The sequence below is a fragment of the Micromys minutus genome (genome assembly GCF_963924665.1).
Source record: "Micromys minutus genome assembly, chromosome: 1".
Classification (NCBI taxonomy): Eukaryota; Metazoa; Chordata; class Mammalia; order Rodentia; family Muridae; genus Micromys; species Micromys minutus.
Window position 1 is genome coordinate 103,007,418 of NC_137969.1, and position 17,713 is coordinate 103,025,130.

Consider the following 17,713-nt stretch of genomic DNA (forward strand, 5'->3'; position numbering starts at 1 on the left):
CACTCAGGTCTGCAATAGTGGGATCTAGGCAGCGATGTGTTTAGATAGTGCTTGGGGGCCTGAGGAAACAGCCCAGTTGGTAAAGTGCTCGCTGTGCAGGTGTAAGAGGCTGAGGCAAATGTCCGGAACCAGCCTGAAAAGTGTGGGGGCGCTCACTTGTAATCCTGGCATCAAAAGGTGGAGACAGGAGGAGCCTTTGGTGCTGGCCGGCCTAGCCTAGTTGGTCAGTTTCAGGTCCATGAGAGACCCTCTCTCCTCAAACAACATGAATGCCAACTGGGAAATGAATGGTACCTGAGGTTGTCCTCTGGCCTCCACATACACGAGCACACGTGAACATGAACTCACACACACAGGCACACACATAGCTACTGGTGTGGCTCTGACATACAGCAAGACTGAAGGCTCAGGTGTAGTCTGTACCCCCAAGGTGTCTGGCCTCTAAGTACTTCACTTTGAACCATTTAAAGGCCCAGCGTCTTTGGTGTTTTGCAGTCCAGCCATCTCCCATCCTCACCAAGGGGCTCAGAATATATATATATATATATTCTGCCATATATGCTTGGTCCCTTCACCGAGCCTCCCTTGGAGACGGACACGCATTGCTGTTGGGGAAATCTGGACGGACAGTCTTGACTTGCAGAATACTGCTGTGTGCTTTTCTAATGATATTTTATATTTACCTCTCAGTTATTAAGAGTCCATGGTTTCTGTAGTTAATTCGGTGGAAGTAAAGGGGGTCTGAATCTCTGGTCATTAAGTCACGTGGGAGCCATCAACTGTCTCAGGAGGCCAGAATTGCACACGAGTGAAGTTCCAGGAGGCTGGTGACCAACAGGAGGTCTACACAATGACTGATGTTTATGGAGCTGGGATTCCCAATGTCAGCTTTGTTGGATTCTAGTGCACGATTTTCTTTCATTTTCAAATCTTATTTCTCCCCCAGTGTGTGTGTGTGTGTGTGTAGATGTAGTCTTGGGCATTTTTCTCTATTGTCTGTTTTCTGTTTATTTTTGAGACAGAGTCTCCCCCTGGACCATGAGCTCATCTATTTGACTGAATTAAATAGCCAGGTCAATCTCCTGTCTCTGCTATGTTTTGTTTTTCCTCTCACACCCTTGTTCCCAGAAATGATAACTCTGAGACTCATATTCACAAACACCTTGGCCGTAAGCTTTTGGTTGGTTCCCCTACATTGTGCTGCTTAGTGTTTCCAGCCAGCATTCCTCATCAGCATTTCACCATCACTAAGTCAAGGACAACCTTCTCTAAATCCATTGATCAGATTAAGATTCATCTCGTGGGAACCAGTTTAAATCTATTGCTAAGATTCCTGGGCCTTAGGGAAACTCAGTCCAAGATCCAGTGTGTATTGAGGTTTCTTTCTCTCTCTTAAAATTGGATATTTTACATATTACATTTCAAATGTTATCCCCTTTCCTGGTTTCCCCCTCTCCCATCCCCCCTTCCCCTGTTTCTATGAGGGTGCTCCTTCCTCCCACTCCCATTTCAACACCCTGGCATTCCCCTGCACTGGGACATCGAGCCTTCACAGGATCTAGGGCCTCTCCTCCTATTGATGCCAGACAAAGCCATCCTCTGCTATGTATGCGGCTGGAGCCATGGGTCCCTTCATGTGAACTCTTTGGTTCGTGGTTTACTCTCTGGGAGCTCTAGGGGGTCTGGTTGGTTGATATTGTTGTTCTCTTTCTACTTCTCCAAGGAGGTCAGAACCACTGGGTAATAGATTCTGGGAGTGACTCAATGGTTAAAAGTACTTGTTGCTCTTGCAAAGGACCCAGGTTGGGTTCCTAGCCCCTGCAGGGTGTCTCACAAATGCCTGTAGCTCCAGTTCTGGGGGAAATTTTTCCCCTTTCGAGCCTCTTCAGGATCTTCATGCACGGGAAGTACAGACATACATGAAGATGAAATACTCTTACCCATAAAGTAAGAACAAATAAGTTTTAAATAATAAAAATAAGAGCTCCACTTTCACAGCAAAGCCCTTGAAGAAATTCTCGTTTGTCACCCACCACCACGGGACACCCCCAGAGCTGAGGCTGCGGGTTGGTAGAGACATATTGAGATCCATACCATGAGGGAGGCATGTGGTTCTTTTTTCCTGCACCCCAGATGAGGCTCTTTGTCAAGGGGGTCCAGAGAGCCCTGGAACTGTCTCTAATGAGCTCGTGTCCCCTTTCCTCCAAGCTTGCCACATTCTGGAATGTTGTGATGGGTTAGCCCAAGATGTCATTGGCTCCATTGGACAGGCCTTTGAACTCCGGTTTAAACAGTATTTGCAGTGTCCTTCCAAGATTCCTGCTCTCCAGGACCGGTGAGTAGTGATACCTGTCTTTCTCCGGGACACATCTGGGGTCTGTAAACTTTCCTTTAAAACCAGCTCCTAGCAGACAGAGATCTTCACCGTCTTTCCTGGGCTCAGTAGAAGCACAGGAAGCTGACAGATGGAAGCTCAATATATGATTCGGAATGGGCAGAAAACATTTTCTTGAAGCTATAGAGACAGTAAGGTTACCAAAAACTACACTGTAATATGTTTTTGGCATGCTGTGTCTTCTCCGGTCCACTTCCTGGGTCTGTGACCACACAAGGTCTGTGCCCCATCATTTGGTTGTCACAGTGAGCCAAACAGGGCGCCACCTGCTAACAGCATCCTTTTGCTTTATTGGCCTTCATGGCCTAATAGCTTCAGAGATGACCGTCAGCCATGTGTCTTTGTGCAAGATCCTGAAACTCTCCAAGTCACCTTGACTTCATCTGGAAAACAAAGAATCACTTGGTAGTTGTTTTACTCTTAAATGAGATAGCAATTATCAATAATTACCGAGTGAGTCTTCTACTGGGATGTAAGAATACTCCATGACGTAGAAAGTTGAAAAGTACCATGGAGCATATGGAAGGAACATTCAGTGGTCATCTATCCTTGAACTTGAACCTATTCTGCCCTTGATGAACTTCCATAATGAAAAGCTATGAAAGCCTGGGAAGTGGTTGAGCTGGTTGAGTGCTTGCCCTGTGGGCACAGAACCTGAGTTTTAGTTTTAGCTCCAGAACCTATGTCAAACAAACAAACACAAACAAACCAGATACAATGGTGTGTGTATTTGTAATTCCAACACTAGGGAGGTTTAAACAGGCGGATCCCTGAGGTTCTCAGGTTACCCAGCCTAGTCTTCTCAGTGAGTTCTAGGTCAGTGAGAGACCCTTTCTTGAAACAGGGTAGATAGCCCTTGAGGTTGACCTCTGGCTTACACATTATTAAATATGTGCATACCTACGTACATGCACCCACATATAAATGTATACACCAATAGGAAAACCTTTCTAGCAGCATGTTTACTGTAAACAAGCATTGTTTCTCTTAGGTTTTTTTTTCTTTCTTCAAACTAACATCTGTGGCTGATGTCTGATCTACTCCCATTATGAAGGTATCTTTCAGCTCCTTTGTCTTCTTTGCCTTTCTGGAAAGACTCTTAGGTCCATGTCCTCATCCATTTGTCAGGATGCCTGTAAGGACCCACTTTGCCCAAGCTAATGAGTTGAGCAGGATGGGGCTGGAGGAGGAATGAAGGGAGTGACCATAATCCTGACATCTCAGACCTGAGAGTGAGCCTTTATTTTGAATGTGATTGGAATAGTTTGTTTACAGAATACATCCAGGACCCCATGTATTACTGGTTAAAATCTCAGAACTTACAAAGCTGTGAGAAGACTGAGTTGCAAAAGGGAATGGATCATTTGTGTTTTAATCACACTGCCCTGGTTAGCTATGATTGTCAACAGTCACAGCCTAGGGTCACCTGGGAAAGGAGTCTTATTTGAAAAATTACCTAGATCAGATTGGCTATGGATCTACCTGTGGGGGAGTGCCTAGCTTATTGATATAGTGGGCCAACCCACTGTGGGCAGCACCATTCCCTGGGCTGGTGGTTCTGAGCTATATAAGAAATCTGACTAAATATGGGCCAATAAGTATCATTCCACAATGGTTTCTGCTCAAGTTCTTCTTTGATTTCCCTCCACGATGGACAGTGAACTCATTAACTGAAATAAACTCTTTATGAGCATTTGAACTGTTTCCTTCTTTTGGCTCATATGAACAAAGCTACTGTGAATCTTTCAGTATTCCCATGCATATGCCTTAATGTAGAATTCCTAAGCTAATGACCCTACTGTTTCCCATTTGGGAAACTGTCTTGTTGCTTACTTTTTTCTCCCTGTAATAAGATACATCATTACTCAGGGTTCTCCAGAGAAATAGAACCTACATGATGAGAATATATGCCAACAGAAGGCCCAGGTATCCAGTAGTTGCTCAGTCCTTGAGGCTGGATGTCTCAGCTGGTCTTCAGTATCTGCCAGAATCCCTAAGACATAGAATCTAATGCCAGTGAAGAAATGGACTTGCTAATGAGAGTGACAGCAAGCAGGCAAAGAGCAAGCCAGCTTTCTTCTTCCATGTCCTTTCTAAAGGCTGCCAGCAGACAGTATGGCCAAGATTAAAGGTGGATCTTACCATCTCAGAGATTAGCATTAGAAGTGGGTATTCTCACTTTAAAAGATTTAATTAAGAAAAAGAAAATCCCTCACAGGTGTGCCCATTCTTCTGGATTTTAGTTAAGCCCAGACGTGGTGGAGTTAACCATCAAGATTAACCATCACAGATACTCTGGGGAAAAAAAATCACCATTAGGCAAGAGGGGTCTATTTTGACTTGCACTTTGGAAGTACTGCCCATCGTGACAAGGAAGCCAAGGCTGTGTTGGGTTAATGGTAGGGGGTTTCTGCATCTGCTCCATTACAGGGCTCTAGCCTCTCCAGGAAGCAGGACTTGGGAAGTTGTGCTTACCCAGTGTGTCAGGCTTTGGGAAGCCACAGGGCACCGATCAGGGGTGGGGAAGTGCAGTCTGAGGGGTAGGGATGGTCAACTCGATCTCCCTAGGCGGTCCCTGGGTATGCTATGATGAGGCTCGGGATGGCATGGCAGAAAATGGATGAATAAAACCGTACCCCCACTTCTCAGGGTGGGCCTGAGATTAAATACCTTTTGCAGGGAGGAGTGTCTTGAGAAGAAAGGCTAATTGGCTAAGCCTCGAGGCCTTTAGGTGTCTCATTATAATGAAGACTTGTCTTGAGCATGTGGAGGAGGGGCTTTTGGGCATTGCCCTAAGTGACTGATGGCCTCAAATCTATGGAGGGTTGTGATTAGTGATAGCAGCCTGGTTTCAGGAGTAAAGCGAGACTCCTACTGTCCCTTAGGATCACCGGGGACTCAAGCCTCATCTCAGCCGGGAACCAGGATAGCTTTCGCAGCCCATGGCCCCACAAGGCTGCAGGAGTGTGGAGTGCTAGTCACATTGCCTCTATAGTTAGAAAGCAGGGAGCAATGGATGCTGACCCTCAGCTGGCTTCTTTCTAGTTGTGCTGTCTATAGATCCAAGCCCATAGAATGGGGCTACCCATTATTAGGATGGGTTTTACATCTTCATTAACCTGAGCCAGATAAGCCCTCAAGGGCCTGGCCAGAGTTTATCTAATCTAGACAACTCCTTATGGTTGTGCCCCAGAGTGTTTCCTTTGGTGATCCTAGATCTTATCATGTTTGCACATGCTGGCATTCTTAGCGGCTCCACAAGTCTCCCAGGCTCCATTCCCTTCTATTAGTGTTCTTTTCTGTTTCTCAAACTGGTTCTACTGAATTGAATTAATTAAAATTTTGTCTTTCTCTTTCTTCTTCTTCTTCTCCTCCTCCTTCTTCTACCTCCCAAACCTGCCATTTGCTGAAGTGAATTGTTAAAATTTTCTTCTCATGTTTGCAGTGATAGTAGAATTTTTTTAAAATTTCTTTATACATGCTGGCAAGCCACATTTTGTGAGACAGATTCTCATATTTAGTGTTTTACATATCATTTCTTTAAGCTCACTGAACATATTTAGAGTCTTTGTTTATTTTCCCTTAAGTCTGAGATTTCTTTGTGACAGTTTCTAGTGACTTATTTTTCCCGTATAGGTGCTACGCTTCCTTGTTTCTTTATGCAGCTTACAAAAAAAATTTTTTTTGCTGACATTAAAAATTTAAATAATAGAAAGTGGCAAGACTCAAACTCATATTTCCTTTCTTTCTAGGATGTATGTTATTAATGTTTGTGATTGTTTTAGTGACTTTAATGAAATAATTCTATAAACTCTACAATCTACTATGTTATTATGTCTGCTGATGGCAATGCTACATACCTCCCTAATGACTGAAAGGCTGAACAACTCAGCTTTATAGTCTTTATTGAAGGGCTACATGTGTGTGCATGTATGTATGAACATGTATATATGCATGTGCATGTATGTATGTATACATGTAGATGTGGTATTGTGCATGTGTATTTGTATGTGTGTGCATGTTTGTATGTGTGTTGTATGTATACATTTTTATGTATATGCACATATGTGTGCATATGTGCATATGTGTATGCATGCATGTTTGTGTGCGTTGTATGTGTATTTGTATGTAAAGAGGGTGAATGAGTTGATTATATTCAACTATCACTTTCTACCTGTGAGATGTTTAATAGTAGGCCAGAAGTGAGAATTTAGAGCCGTGTTACACACTGTGGGCATGAACAAATGCTGAACCCTGCAAATGTATGTAGCTACTAGATAAATGTGTTGGACTTGATTAATGTCTCGGCTTCTCGTTTTAGGACTGGTGATGGACATTAGTTGTGGTTATTGGTTTGAGACTCTCTCCCTCTAATTCTACACACTACGTTCCTTGTCACTTTCTTCCACTAATAAAAACTGTTTGACCCAAATGTTATTCCCAGCCTCCAGCAGGCCCCATGATAAACACTTGCCTCTGAAAGTTTCTGACGGATGCCCCCAGGCAGGCTCTGCATCAGGTTAAATAAAGACAGCTTTGGCAAACACAAGCAGATGATAAGTGCTTAAGGAGATGGGAATGCTAATTACTCTAATTTGGTCACTGTGTGCTGTAGAAATGTATCAAGTTAGCACGCAGCACCCCATAATAAATGTGCAAAACTACTACGTGATAATTAAAAGTAAATTTTTAAAAAAAGACAGCTTGGGGAATTGGGTTTTCAAAAGATCACCCAGACAGAGAAAATGATGATAAATTTTTGGGACTGGCTGTTGAAAGAGACTCAGAACTGCCCTGTCCCATCTGTGGCTACTTGGGGGACGGTTGTCACTGATTGATGGCCATTAGCTTACAAGGCTACCATAGGGATGCAAAGAGGCTATTCAAATACCACAAAGATAGTGATCTTACAGCTTATTTTATTGTTTTAAAATACGTATTTTTTAATTGTGTGTGTGTGTGTGTGTGTGTGTGTGTAGGTGTAGGTGTGTTCCTTGGTTTCTTTTGTTGCTGTGACAACATATCCTAATAAAACCAACTTAAGGAAGAAAGGCATATTCTGGTTCACAGCTCAAAGGGCAGCTCACTAAGGCAGGGAGGAGGTTGAGGCAGAAGGTCATATATCTGCAATAAGAAGAGCCATGCACAGATGTTAGTGCTTAAGTTGTGTTCTTCTTACACAGCTGAAGACCACTCTGACCAGGGAATGGTTCTACCCATAGTGGGCAGGTATTCAGACCTTAAACCACAACCAAGATTAATGCCCCATGCAAATTCCCAAGGGACTCTCTCTAAATCAATCAAGTTGACAGTGTACACTAACCATCTCTCTCTCTCTCTGTCTCCCCCCCCATCTGTGTGTGTGTTTGTCTGTCTGTGTATGTGTGTGTGTATGTGTGTGTGTGTGTGTACTCAGGAACACATATGTAGAACACAGGGGAAGACTTCAGGTGTCATCTTCTTTCACTCTCTATTTATTCCCTTGAGGCAGAGTCTCTCGCTGGTTTTCAGCTAGGCAGGTGGCCACAAAGCTCCAGCATCCTCCTATCTCTCACCCCCTACCTCAGGTGCTGGAGTTCCAGATACATGCCATAACACTTGCCTTTTTAGATGGTTGCTCAGGAGCCAAACTCATGTCCTCACGCTTCTGTTGTAAATGCATTAAAAACAAAACAAAACCTGGGCTTGCTGCAAGCTTCTGGTTAATTCCAGAGTTCTGAAATTGTTGAGTTAGACCAACCAAAATCACTGGACAGCTTCATTACTAATTATATGGGAAATGATTTCAGAGAGCCATGTTTTGCCATTGTGTGTGTGTGTGTGTGTGTGTGTGTGTGTGTGAGGTAAATATTTTTGCATGATTTCATTTAAGTTTCTTGACTTGCTGAAATACATACATGCACATTTAGGCTCTGGTGCTCTTTAGGTATATATTATTTATTTTTCAATTAAGAGGAATTATTTCTGACACGGGTGGCATATTTCAATGAGTAGTTCTCTGAATAAGACAGCTTTATCTATAAGACAAAACACCTCATTCACACACATTCCAGAGAGATAGATGGTGGGGGAGTGGCAGGGACTGATTTCTTTCTTAGTAATAGGTATAGTATTCATCCATTTCTCAGTATTAAAGTAAGAGGTTGATTTGCAATTCTGATGGTAAAGTGCTTGTGTCAAGATCAGGGTTCCATCCCCAGCATCATATAAACTGGTGTGGTTTCCTATGCTTGTGATCCAGGCACTTGGAAGTGCAAGAAAGGATCTGAAGTTCAAGGTCACAGCTATATAGGTCACTCAAGGAAAGCCTGGGGTTCCTGAGACTGTTTCAATATATAGACATGAATATAGATACAGATATGTAGAAATATAGACTATTTCCATATACCTGGGCCAGAGTGTCTTTATGAAAAAAAAAGAGGTTTATGTAGTTCATCCCTTTAGAGGCCAAGTCCACGGTGCTCGCATAGGCCCAGCCGCACCGAGAGCCCCTGGACGTGCTTCATCACGGCACAAGTGTTATGAAAGATAATGCAGTGAGGGGGCCCCTGGGTACCTGAGTAATCACACCATGTAAGAGATCTGGTAAAGGGGGCTTGCTGGGAGGGGAGAGGAGTGAGGACCTTGGAGAGGGTGGAGGTAGACAGGTGGACACAGAGACAGCCAGACAGCCAGGAGCAGAATGGTGAGGGCAGAGAACAGGGAAAGCACAGAAAAGAACAGAGAAAGGGGGGTACCAGGAAGAGAGAGAGGGGGGGGGAAGGGAGAGGGAGAGAGAGAGAGCTGGGGGAGTGAGCAGTCATTTTTATATGCAGCCCACCCCTGGCAGTGGTGGCAGGTGATGGTGTAAGCTGGTGTTAGTTCTCTTGGGAGGAGCCTAGTGCAGATCTCAAGGACTTGGCCGGATACTGGAACACACACACACACACACACACACACACACACACACACACACACACACGAAAAGATAAAGGTTAGGAAGACTTTTTTTTTCCTTAGGTGTACATTTGAAACTTTTAGGCCCATGATGGTTGGGGAATGGGGGAGGAATCCCACCCTCTGGAATAGGCAATAGGTGAGAAACTTAGGCTGTTGATTGACAGGGTACTTATCTGGAGTCCATTTGACCTGTGAGAGGTGGATCCAAGTGAATTCTCTGAACCTTGGGAGAATCTTTTTAAGTTTACAAAAAGGGATACATTTTAGACTCGTAATCTGTACTGAAACCCACAGTGTAAAAAGGCAGTAGATTCATACCTTTGTGTCATCGTAAAGGCTTGGGAAACAGCTGTTTCTGTTAAAAGCCTGAGCATTCTTTAAGGTGAGGTCATGGAAGACAGGAACCTTCTGGGGAACAGCAAGGTCAAAAGCTCCTCTGATCTGGGTTGCCAGTATGACTGCAGATCGTGAGAAGAGGAGCTTCTTCCCTTTCTCCAGAAGACTAGGTGTGTATAGATTTAGCACCACAAGAAACAAGTCTATACTTAAAAGACAACCAAGGAGACTTAAAGTCATGGTCTTGAAACTATGGTAGTGGATTGGATAGTGGAAGGTTTTACCAAGGATAGAGTAATAAATGATCAGAATTCCATCAATTAATTTTAGAACTCTGAACTTTTGATGTCCCAATACAACTGTAGCATAGTGAGGTGAGGAAATCTGAAACCTCTCTCTTTCTTTTCTTTGATTCTTTCTTTCTTCCTTCCTTTCTACCTCCTTCTCTTTCTCTTTATTTCTCTTTCTTTCTTTAAAAATGTATTTATTTTTTTAAAATGTGAGTACAATGTTGCTATCTTCAGACACACCAGAAGAGGGCATCAGATCCCATTACAGAAGGTTGTGAGCCACCATGTGGTTGCTGGGAATTGAACTCAGGAGCTCTGGAAGAGCAGTCAGTGCTCTTGACTGCTGAGCCATCTCTCCAGCCACACTGAAGCATTTTTCATACCTTTAATGTGCCCTAAATCACTTTTTATCACTATTTAAGTTTTCACTTGCATTCGTCTACCTTAATATACTTTCTAAGACACTAAAATACTTTCTAAGATCCTCATAACTTAAGCTTCTGTATCCTCAGACCATACATAAACTTTACACTTTTTTTTTCCGTGTCCAACTATTTACCATGAATAAAACAGATCATTGGGAGCAGTCACTTTAAAGTCAGTTCCTTTAAATAAAGGAATAGTAAAAAGTTACACCTGAAACCTGTTTTTCTTTAAACATGAAGCCCGTGAGCTAGGAGAACCCATTTGCCTTTTTAATTAACATGGCAGTGATTAACTTGGGGTAAGGAGCTAGTTGCCTGTTCTCTAGCTGTCAAATAGTTAACTTAGTCACAGATGTGCTCAGAGACCAGAGAAGGATAAATTATAATCTAAATAGCCTATCTTTTCATTAAAATGACAGAGACTAGTCCATAGTCCACTACCTAGACAGTTGTCCCAGCTCCTGTGGCCTTCATAGACTTCATCTATGGGTAGATGCAGTCTTTGGCCATTAGGCATGGAAGATGAGAGGCTTTTTCTGTGGAGGAGGAACATGGGATAAATTGACCTTGCCTTGTCTTGTCTTAGGCAACATGGGACAATGAACCCCCTGGGTGCCCTCTCTGTCCATACGTCAGGCCCTCGCCATTGATGGGGGCAGTCTTGCCCAGTGGTCAATAGACCACAATACAGGAGGAGTCCTTTGTTGTCATGGCTATATGTCTTTGGAGACCTTGCGGGATGGGGGGTTGGGGGAAGGAACTGCTAGGATTTGAGAGTCTCTATCTGTCATGGTGAGCTTAAACATATTAAATGCCAAATCCAGCAGGCCTCTGACAGGCATGGGAGCTAGTCTTACACAGCCTATCTGAATTAAACAATCTCTGTTTTTAGTTACCTGCTGATGGATCCACGTAGATGTCTCATTTGTGACTGAGAGACTCTGCATCCTATAATTCCCACTACCACCTTGGGGACCAAGCCTCTAACAAGCCATGTGTGCTGGAGGTCACACTGACACCACACCCAGTGGTTTGTCTCTAATGGTGGCACTGATGTTAGGTTCATTGGATCTGCTCCTATGGTTCAACTTCGGGGGAAGGTCACTGAAAATCTTTTAACAGAATGCAGAGTCTGGATGAGCCATGGACTGAAGAAGAGGGAGATGGCCCTGATCACCCGTACTACAACAGCATTCCCAGCAAGATGCCTCCTCCAGGGGGGTTCCTCGATGCTCGATTGAAAGCCAGACCCCATGCTCCTGAGGCAGCCCAGGTATGTTTGGGTCTCTTTTGCTGGAAGGAGGCTGGCCCTCTTTTGCATTCTCCTTCTTCAGTGTTATTCCAGGCTGATACCCCACGTGGCTTTTTGACACTCATCAGTCGAAGACCCTCTCCTACCAATTTCATATCGGGACATCACAGTGTCCTATCTGTGACATGAGTAAAGACACCGTAAATCTGAGCACCAATCTCGGTATGCTGTGCTTTTGACGAGGAGATGGCAGAGTTTGAGGCTTTTCAAAGGCCCACGATACTGCGGGATGCCCACGACACTGTGAGCTCCCTGAAAAGAGTTGACCCCTCCCCTGAAAGTATGGACAACTGTGTTTGATTTTTTTTTCTATCTCCCTTATCCCTCACTGTGTTCTAGTTTCATTTCAATTGCCATGATGGTGTGATAAATACTGTCACATTAACCAACTGAGGGGACAAAGTGCTTGTGGTAGTGTATTGTACCAAGTTATGGTCCATCACTATAGGGAAATCTCTGGGCAGGAGAGTGAAGTGACAAGTCACATCACAACCAGAGTCAAGAGCAAAAGTGTGTGTGTGTGTGTGTGTGTGTGTGTGTGTGTGTGTGTGTGTGAACAGTCTCATGTTCCTCTGTGCCCAGCTCTCATGCTCCTTTGTGTTCAGCTCCCATGTTCCTTTGTGCTCAGCTCCCATGCTCCTTTGTGCTCGGCTCCCATGTCCCTCTGTGCCCAGCTTCCATGTTCCTTTGTGCCAGCTCCCATGCTCCTTTATGCTCAGTTCCCATGCTCCTTTGTGCTCAGCTCCCATGTTCCTTTGTGCTCAACTCCCATGCTCCTCTGTGCTCAGCTCCCATGCTCCTTTGTGCTCAGCTCCCATGTTCCTTTGTGCTCAACTCCCATGCTCCTCTGTGCTCAGCTCCCATGCTCCTTTGTGCTCAGTTCCCATGCTCCTTTGTGCCCAGCTCCCATGTTCCTTTGTGCTCAACTCCCATGCTCCTCTGTGCTCAGTTCCCATGTTCCTTTGTGCTCAGCCCCACTTTTATTCAGTCCAGCCTCCCCTGCCTAGGCATTGGTGCAGGTACAGTGGGCTAGGTCTTTCTACATCGACCCACTTAAAAGGCAAGACCCCCCACTGATATTCCCACAGACCGACTGAATGCAGACCATCTCTCATTGAGACTCTTCCCAGATTTATCTCTTCTAGGTTGGGGTCAAGTTGACATCAGACCCTCAAACTTAAACAACTTTTAACTCAGAATTGCTTCCTAAAACGATTCCATCTCCATCTTTGATAGATGCTTCAAAGGTCTTTTGTTTCCCCCTATCTTTTGTGGTACTTGAGATGGAACCCAGAGTCGTATGCCTGGTGAGCTGAGCTACACCTCCAAACTCTGGATATTTTCAAGGTTATTTGTGCCAATAAAGGTGTCGGAGCAGCACTGACATCAAGGCTCTAACACTGCTGCTTTCTGGTTCTTGGGGAGTGTGCTTCTCTGATAGTGGATGGCTGCTGGCATAAGATCTCTCTGTGGTTGCCCTTGAGAGGAATTATGGAGGGGGGGATGTCACAAAAACAAGGAGAGTGTCGTAGCATTGATGATTTGGTCAATTTATTTCACAACCATGCAAGGCTATTTGTTGAACACAATGCCACCATGAGGCAGGGATGGAAAGGTGGGTATCAGAGAGGATGTATCAGCCTGTAAAAGCCTGACCCATGACACTGTGGATCACAGAGGTGAAGACTGAGAAGACAATTCTTTCTTTCTGAATGTTGGCATGTGTCTCCAGTTTGCAGGAAAAGAGCAAACTTATTACCAGGGAAGACACTTAGGAGATGTGTTTGGTGAAGACTGGCAGAGAGCACCCACCAGGCAAGGTAAGAGGCAAAGTGAAGGGGTGTGGCACCAAGCATGCTCTGAACAAGTAGGTGTGCTGGCCAGGGCCTCCTTCCACTTCCTATGAGGTAAGAGCGAGAGTTCATGGAGACATTGGGAAAGGGAACATTCTACAGGAGCCCGAGAGTCCATAACTCAATATGTCTTGAGCTCCTCTTTGAATTCCTTCCAGTTTTTAATTTTGTTTAAGTGTTTTATAATATGAGGCTTTGCTGTGTAGCTCAGACTGGCTTTGAACTTTCAGTGATCCCCCTGCTGTAGCCTTCTGAGAGCTAGGATGTCAGGCATGAGTCACGTCACCTGGCTTCAAGATCTTATTTGAAACCAGTAGATGTGTTCTTCCACAGAAGAAACACGAATGTATTCATCTGTTTTCTGGAAGCAACCCTTCCGAAAGAAATAGGAAGAAAGGGTCTGTTACCCAAGTGAAGCAGAGATGGCCACACACAGAAAGAATGATCTAAGCAGGTGCTCACTCTTGGGAAGCACTTTTAATGTTATCTTTGGGTGACAAAACAGCTGAGACCCCCACCCCAGGCCCAGCCTCAGTACCCCTTTAGCCTGCTGAGAGGTCACATTGAAACTGTGTCACTCAGTGCTCAGCTTCCAGGGTCCTGGAGCTCCGTATGACAAGGTTTTTAACCACCAGTACCCATTCTGATGCTGGCTGGAGGATTCTTTCATTATGTGAATCAATCAGTCAGTCAGTCAGTCAATCAATCAATCAATCATCAATCAGTAAATCCCTTTCTACCTACCTCCCTCCGTCTCTCCCTCCCTCCCTCCCTTCCTCTCTTTCTCACCATGAAGGATTGGGGAGTGTCCTAACAGGGCCATCGTACTGACAGGCTTAGAAGAGAATTTCCCATGAGTTAATATTCTCAGCAGCAAGCTTGAGTTGCTGCTGTGTCAAATTCTGGCTCTTCCAGGCACAGACAGGAAGAGCACTACCATCCTAAGAGATAACAGGGCCCACTCTCTTGCTGCAGGCTCCTTGGACATCTATAGCACACCAGAAGGGAAAGCTCACATGGTTCCTTTAGGAGAAATACCAACCTATGTCAACACCCAGCCAGTCCCAGCACAGGTTTGGCCAGCAGCAACCAGCAGTACTGAGATCAGCCCACGGAAGGACCTCTTTGACATGAGTAGGTGTCCATTACTTTTTCTGTACCGTCTTTTATCCATATCTGTATCATTACTGAATTTTATGCTGGAAGGTGTGATGATCAAGGGTGTTTCAAGGGTGTTTTTCTGACTTTGATTGGGTTCAAGTACAGTGTTTGGGTTACTACACCTTCCCTGTAGCCAAGAGACTTTATTTTGGGGAAACTGGCTCTCTTCTTGAAGACCAACAACATAGACAAATATATGTGTTCATCTGAATATTAATTGCCCATGATGTGCTATCTGCTATATGATTTCAGAAGGTACGGAGATGATGTGACCATAGTAAGATACCTTTGTTGTTCGTTATCCTGATGTTGTTTGAATTTCGATATTAATTTTGTTTTCTCAAGAGGGGTTGTCTCTGACGAGCAGTCAATCATGCACTCAGGTGATCTCATATGAACCTTCCCATTTTAACTGGTCCATACAAGCTATAGCCTGTGACTGGGCAGTGGAGGGGAAAGGCTGTACAGGAGGTCTTTGAGAGGGAGGCAGGTAGGGAGAGGAGGAGGAGAAGGGAAGAGAGAGGGGATGGAAGAAGAGGAGGAGGAGGAAGCAATGATGGAGCAGAACATGGTTGTTAGGAGAAACTGCAGTAACAAAGGGTCTTATATCTGGAGAATAGGTCAGTATAACACTATGTTTGCCCAATCTAGACACATAGCTTATAATTATAATAACTGGATTGTGTGGTTTTTCTGCAGGCTTATTGGGGTTGGCAATCACTACAATAGGCCCCAGTCTATCAGCAAGGACATGTGGATGAGAAATCGTTTAGAACTTGTTTATCTTGTCCTCTGTAACCTCTTCCTTCTTCCCTCCCTTTCTCCCTCCCTCTCCCCCTCCTCCTCCCATTCCCTCTCTGTTTCCCCCTTCCTCCCTGATTGTCTATTTGTTTTTGTTTTCCCCTCTCGTTCTTCCTCCCAACCTCCTCCAAAAATGTGCTTACCATGTACCAATACTTTTCTAATTCCTGAAGTTACCCAGGAGTGAAACAGACGGCCCTGCTCTGGTGGGGTTTAAATAACCAACTACATGCTGTCAGGGGCTGAGGCTCACTCAGTGCTCTGCTGAAGAGGGAACCCACCAGACTTGGCAGTATAGGCTGATGCTATCACGTGGTCTTGTTCCTTGGCATAGCGTTAGAGAAAAATCATGCAATTCATGAACTGAAATGGAAAGAGTATAGAAATTGCTAAGAAATTTGGAAAGAAATGTGGAAGCTCATGAGGATAAACATACATAATACACACACACACATACATACATACATATACACATACATATTTGCATATGGGAAGAGAGAGAAGAGTTTATCTATGTGGGTGGGTGGATTTGTGTGTATATGTGTGGCACACATATATACACTCATACATATATGCATATGGGAAGAGAGTTTATGTATGGTATGCATGCACACACGTGGGTGTGCACCATTCCTCAAAAGCCATCCCCAATGTTCTTGAGAAAAGATCTCTCAGTGGGTTTGGAACTTGCTAACTAGATTGGCCTGACCGGCCAGTGGGCTCCACGGATCTGCCTTCCACACGCTGTCAGTGCTGAGATTGCAAGCACATACCTACGTGCCTATTTTTATTTTTTTTTTTTTTAAAGATTTACCTTTTTTCAAAAAATTTATGTGCCTTGAGTGTTTTTGCCTGTACAGATATATGATTAGCACATGCATGGCAGGTAGCTGTGGAGATCAGAAGAGGGAAGGACAGTGCTAAACATTGAAAGATATAGTGTGGGGGTTAATAAGCGAATCCAGGTCCTCTGCAGAGCCGCCTTGCTTGGAACTACTGAGTCATCTATTTAGCCTCAAGTGCCTGACTCTTAAAACCTAGGCTCTGGGGATCAAACTGGGATTCTCATGCTTGCAAGGACGCTTTACCAGATAGGCTGAATCCCCAAACCTTGAATCTTGAACTCCATTGCTTTAATTCATTGAGGAGTCAGTGGGCTGAAGAGGGATGGGAAGAGCATGGGGGGCGCCCACCACCTGACTTATCTGTCTTGGTCAGTGTACGGGAGCTCTCACCCTCTCACCCTGCAGAAAAGGATAAGGAGAGCCATAGTGGCTAAGTGACCCTGTCCTGTGTCAAAGGCGGCCCCTCCAGTCCAGCACTGCTGTGCGCACTATCTTTTGAGGGTGACAATAAATGCGGGTTCTTATTTGATGAGGTGACACTGAATTCTCTGCAGTTGACTTATCCTGGGCCACTGTGGCTTCAAAGACATGCAGGACTCCCACCAGACACTGTTGAGGATCAGGGCCTAGGGGTAAATTACAGATCACGGAATCCATTCCATTCTTTAAGAGAGAGGGGGAGGGAAGAACAGTACGAAGAATTGTAGGTTCAAGTACAAGAACTGTGGCTGTTGACCAAGCTACAAAGCTGAGCAGTGATTAGCCCATTCTTCGGGGTTTATTTTATTTTGCCTTTTAGATTATGTTTTGTTTTGTTTGGAACAAAGTAACGCACCATATCCCTGGTTGGTTTGGTACTCATTATATAGCTAAGGCTGGCCTTGAACTTGAAGCAGCTCTCTTGATTCAGCCTTTCTAGTGCTGGGAATTACAGGTATGTTCCATCATGCCTGACTTCTGCTTGAGTTCTTAGGAAGTTAATGAGTTAACCACTTCAGCCTAGAGGCTTTGAGTATGGGCAGAATGTTTCAACTGTTTAATTCAGTCAGCTTACCTGTGGTCTTGGCCAGAGAGACTGGACAGAGCAGATAGGGTCGAGGCTTGAGGAAATTGAAATCTAAAGACTTTCATCCATGAATTTCTGTTCTTGTCCTCAAGAGAGGTAGTGACTAGAAGGAGAAAATACGTTAAGAAATCATTGTCTGTCTGGAAGTAGGGATATGAAGTCCATACATCTTGAAACATTACTGCCAAGTAGTAGTGACGGTGGCGATGTTGTTAATGATAGTGGCGCTAATGATGGTATTAGTGATGATGGTGACGTCGCTGGTGATGTAAGTGATTAGGGAGGTGCTG

The 17,713-nt window shown here is 44.4% G+C and overlaps 1 protein-coding gene across 1 annotated transcript in view; it reads left to right on the forward strand.

Annotated features, from left to right (window-relative positions):
* Positions 1-17,713, forward strand: part of SHC3 (SHC adaptor protein 3) — a gene marked incomplete at both ends in the record, with an annotated part of 124,128 nt that overhangs the window by 91,822 nt on the left and 14,593 nt on the right. Inside the window, 4 exons of the mRNA XM_080920524.1 lie at positions 2,209-2,335; positions 11,508-11,658; positions 13,430-13,517; positions 14,526-14,684. Of these exons, the coding sequence (XP_080776650.1) occupies positions 2,209-2,335; positions 11,508-11,658; positions 13,430-13,517; positions 14,526-14,684 (525 nt within the window). The remainder of the gene's footprint in view (positions 1-2,208; positions 2,336-11,507; positions 11,659-13,429; positions 13,518-14,525; positions 14,685-17,713) is intronic.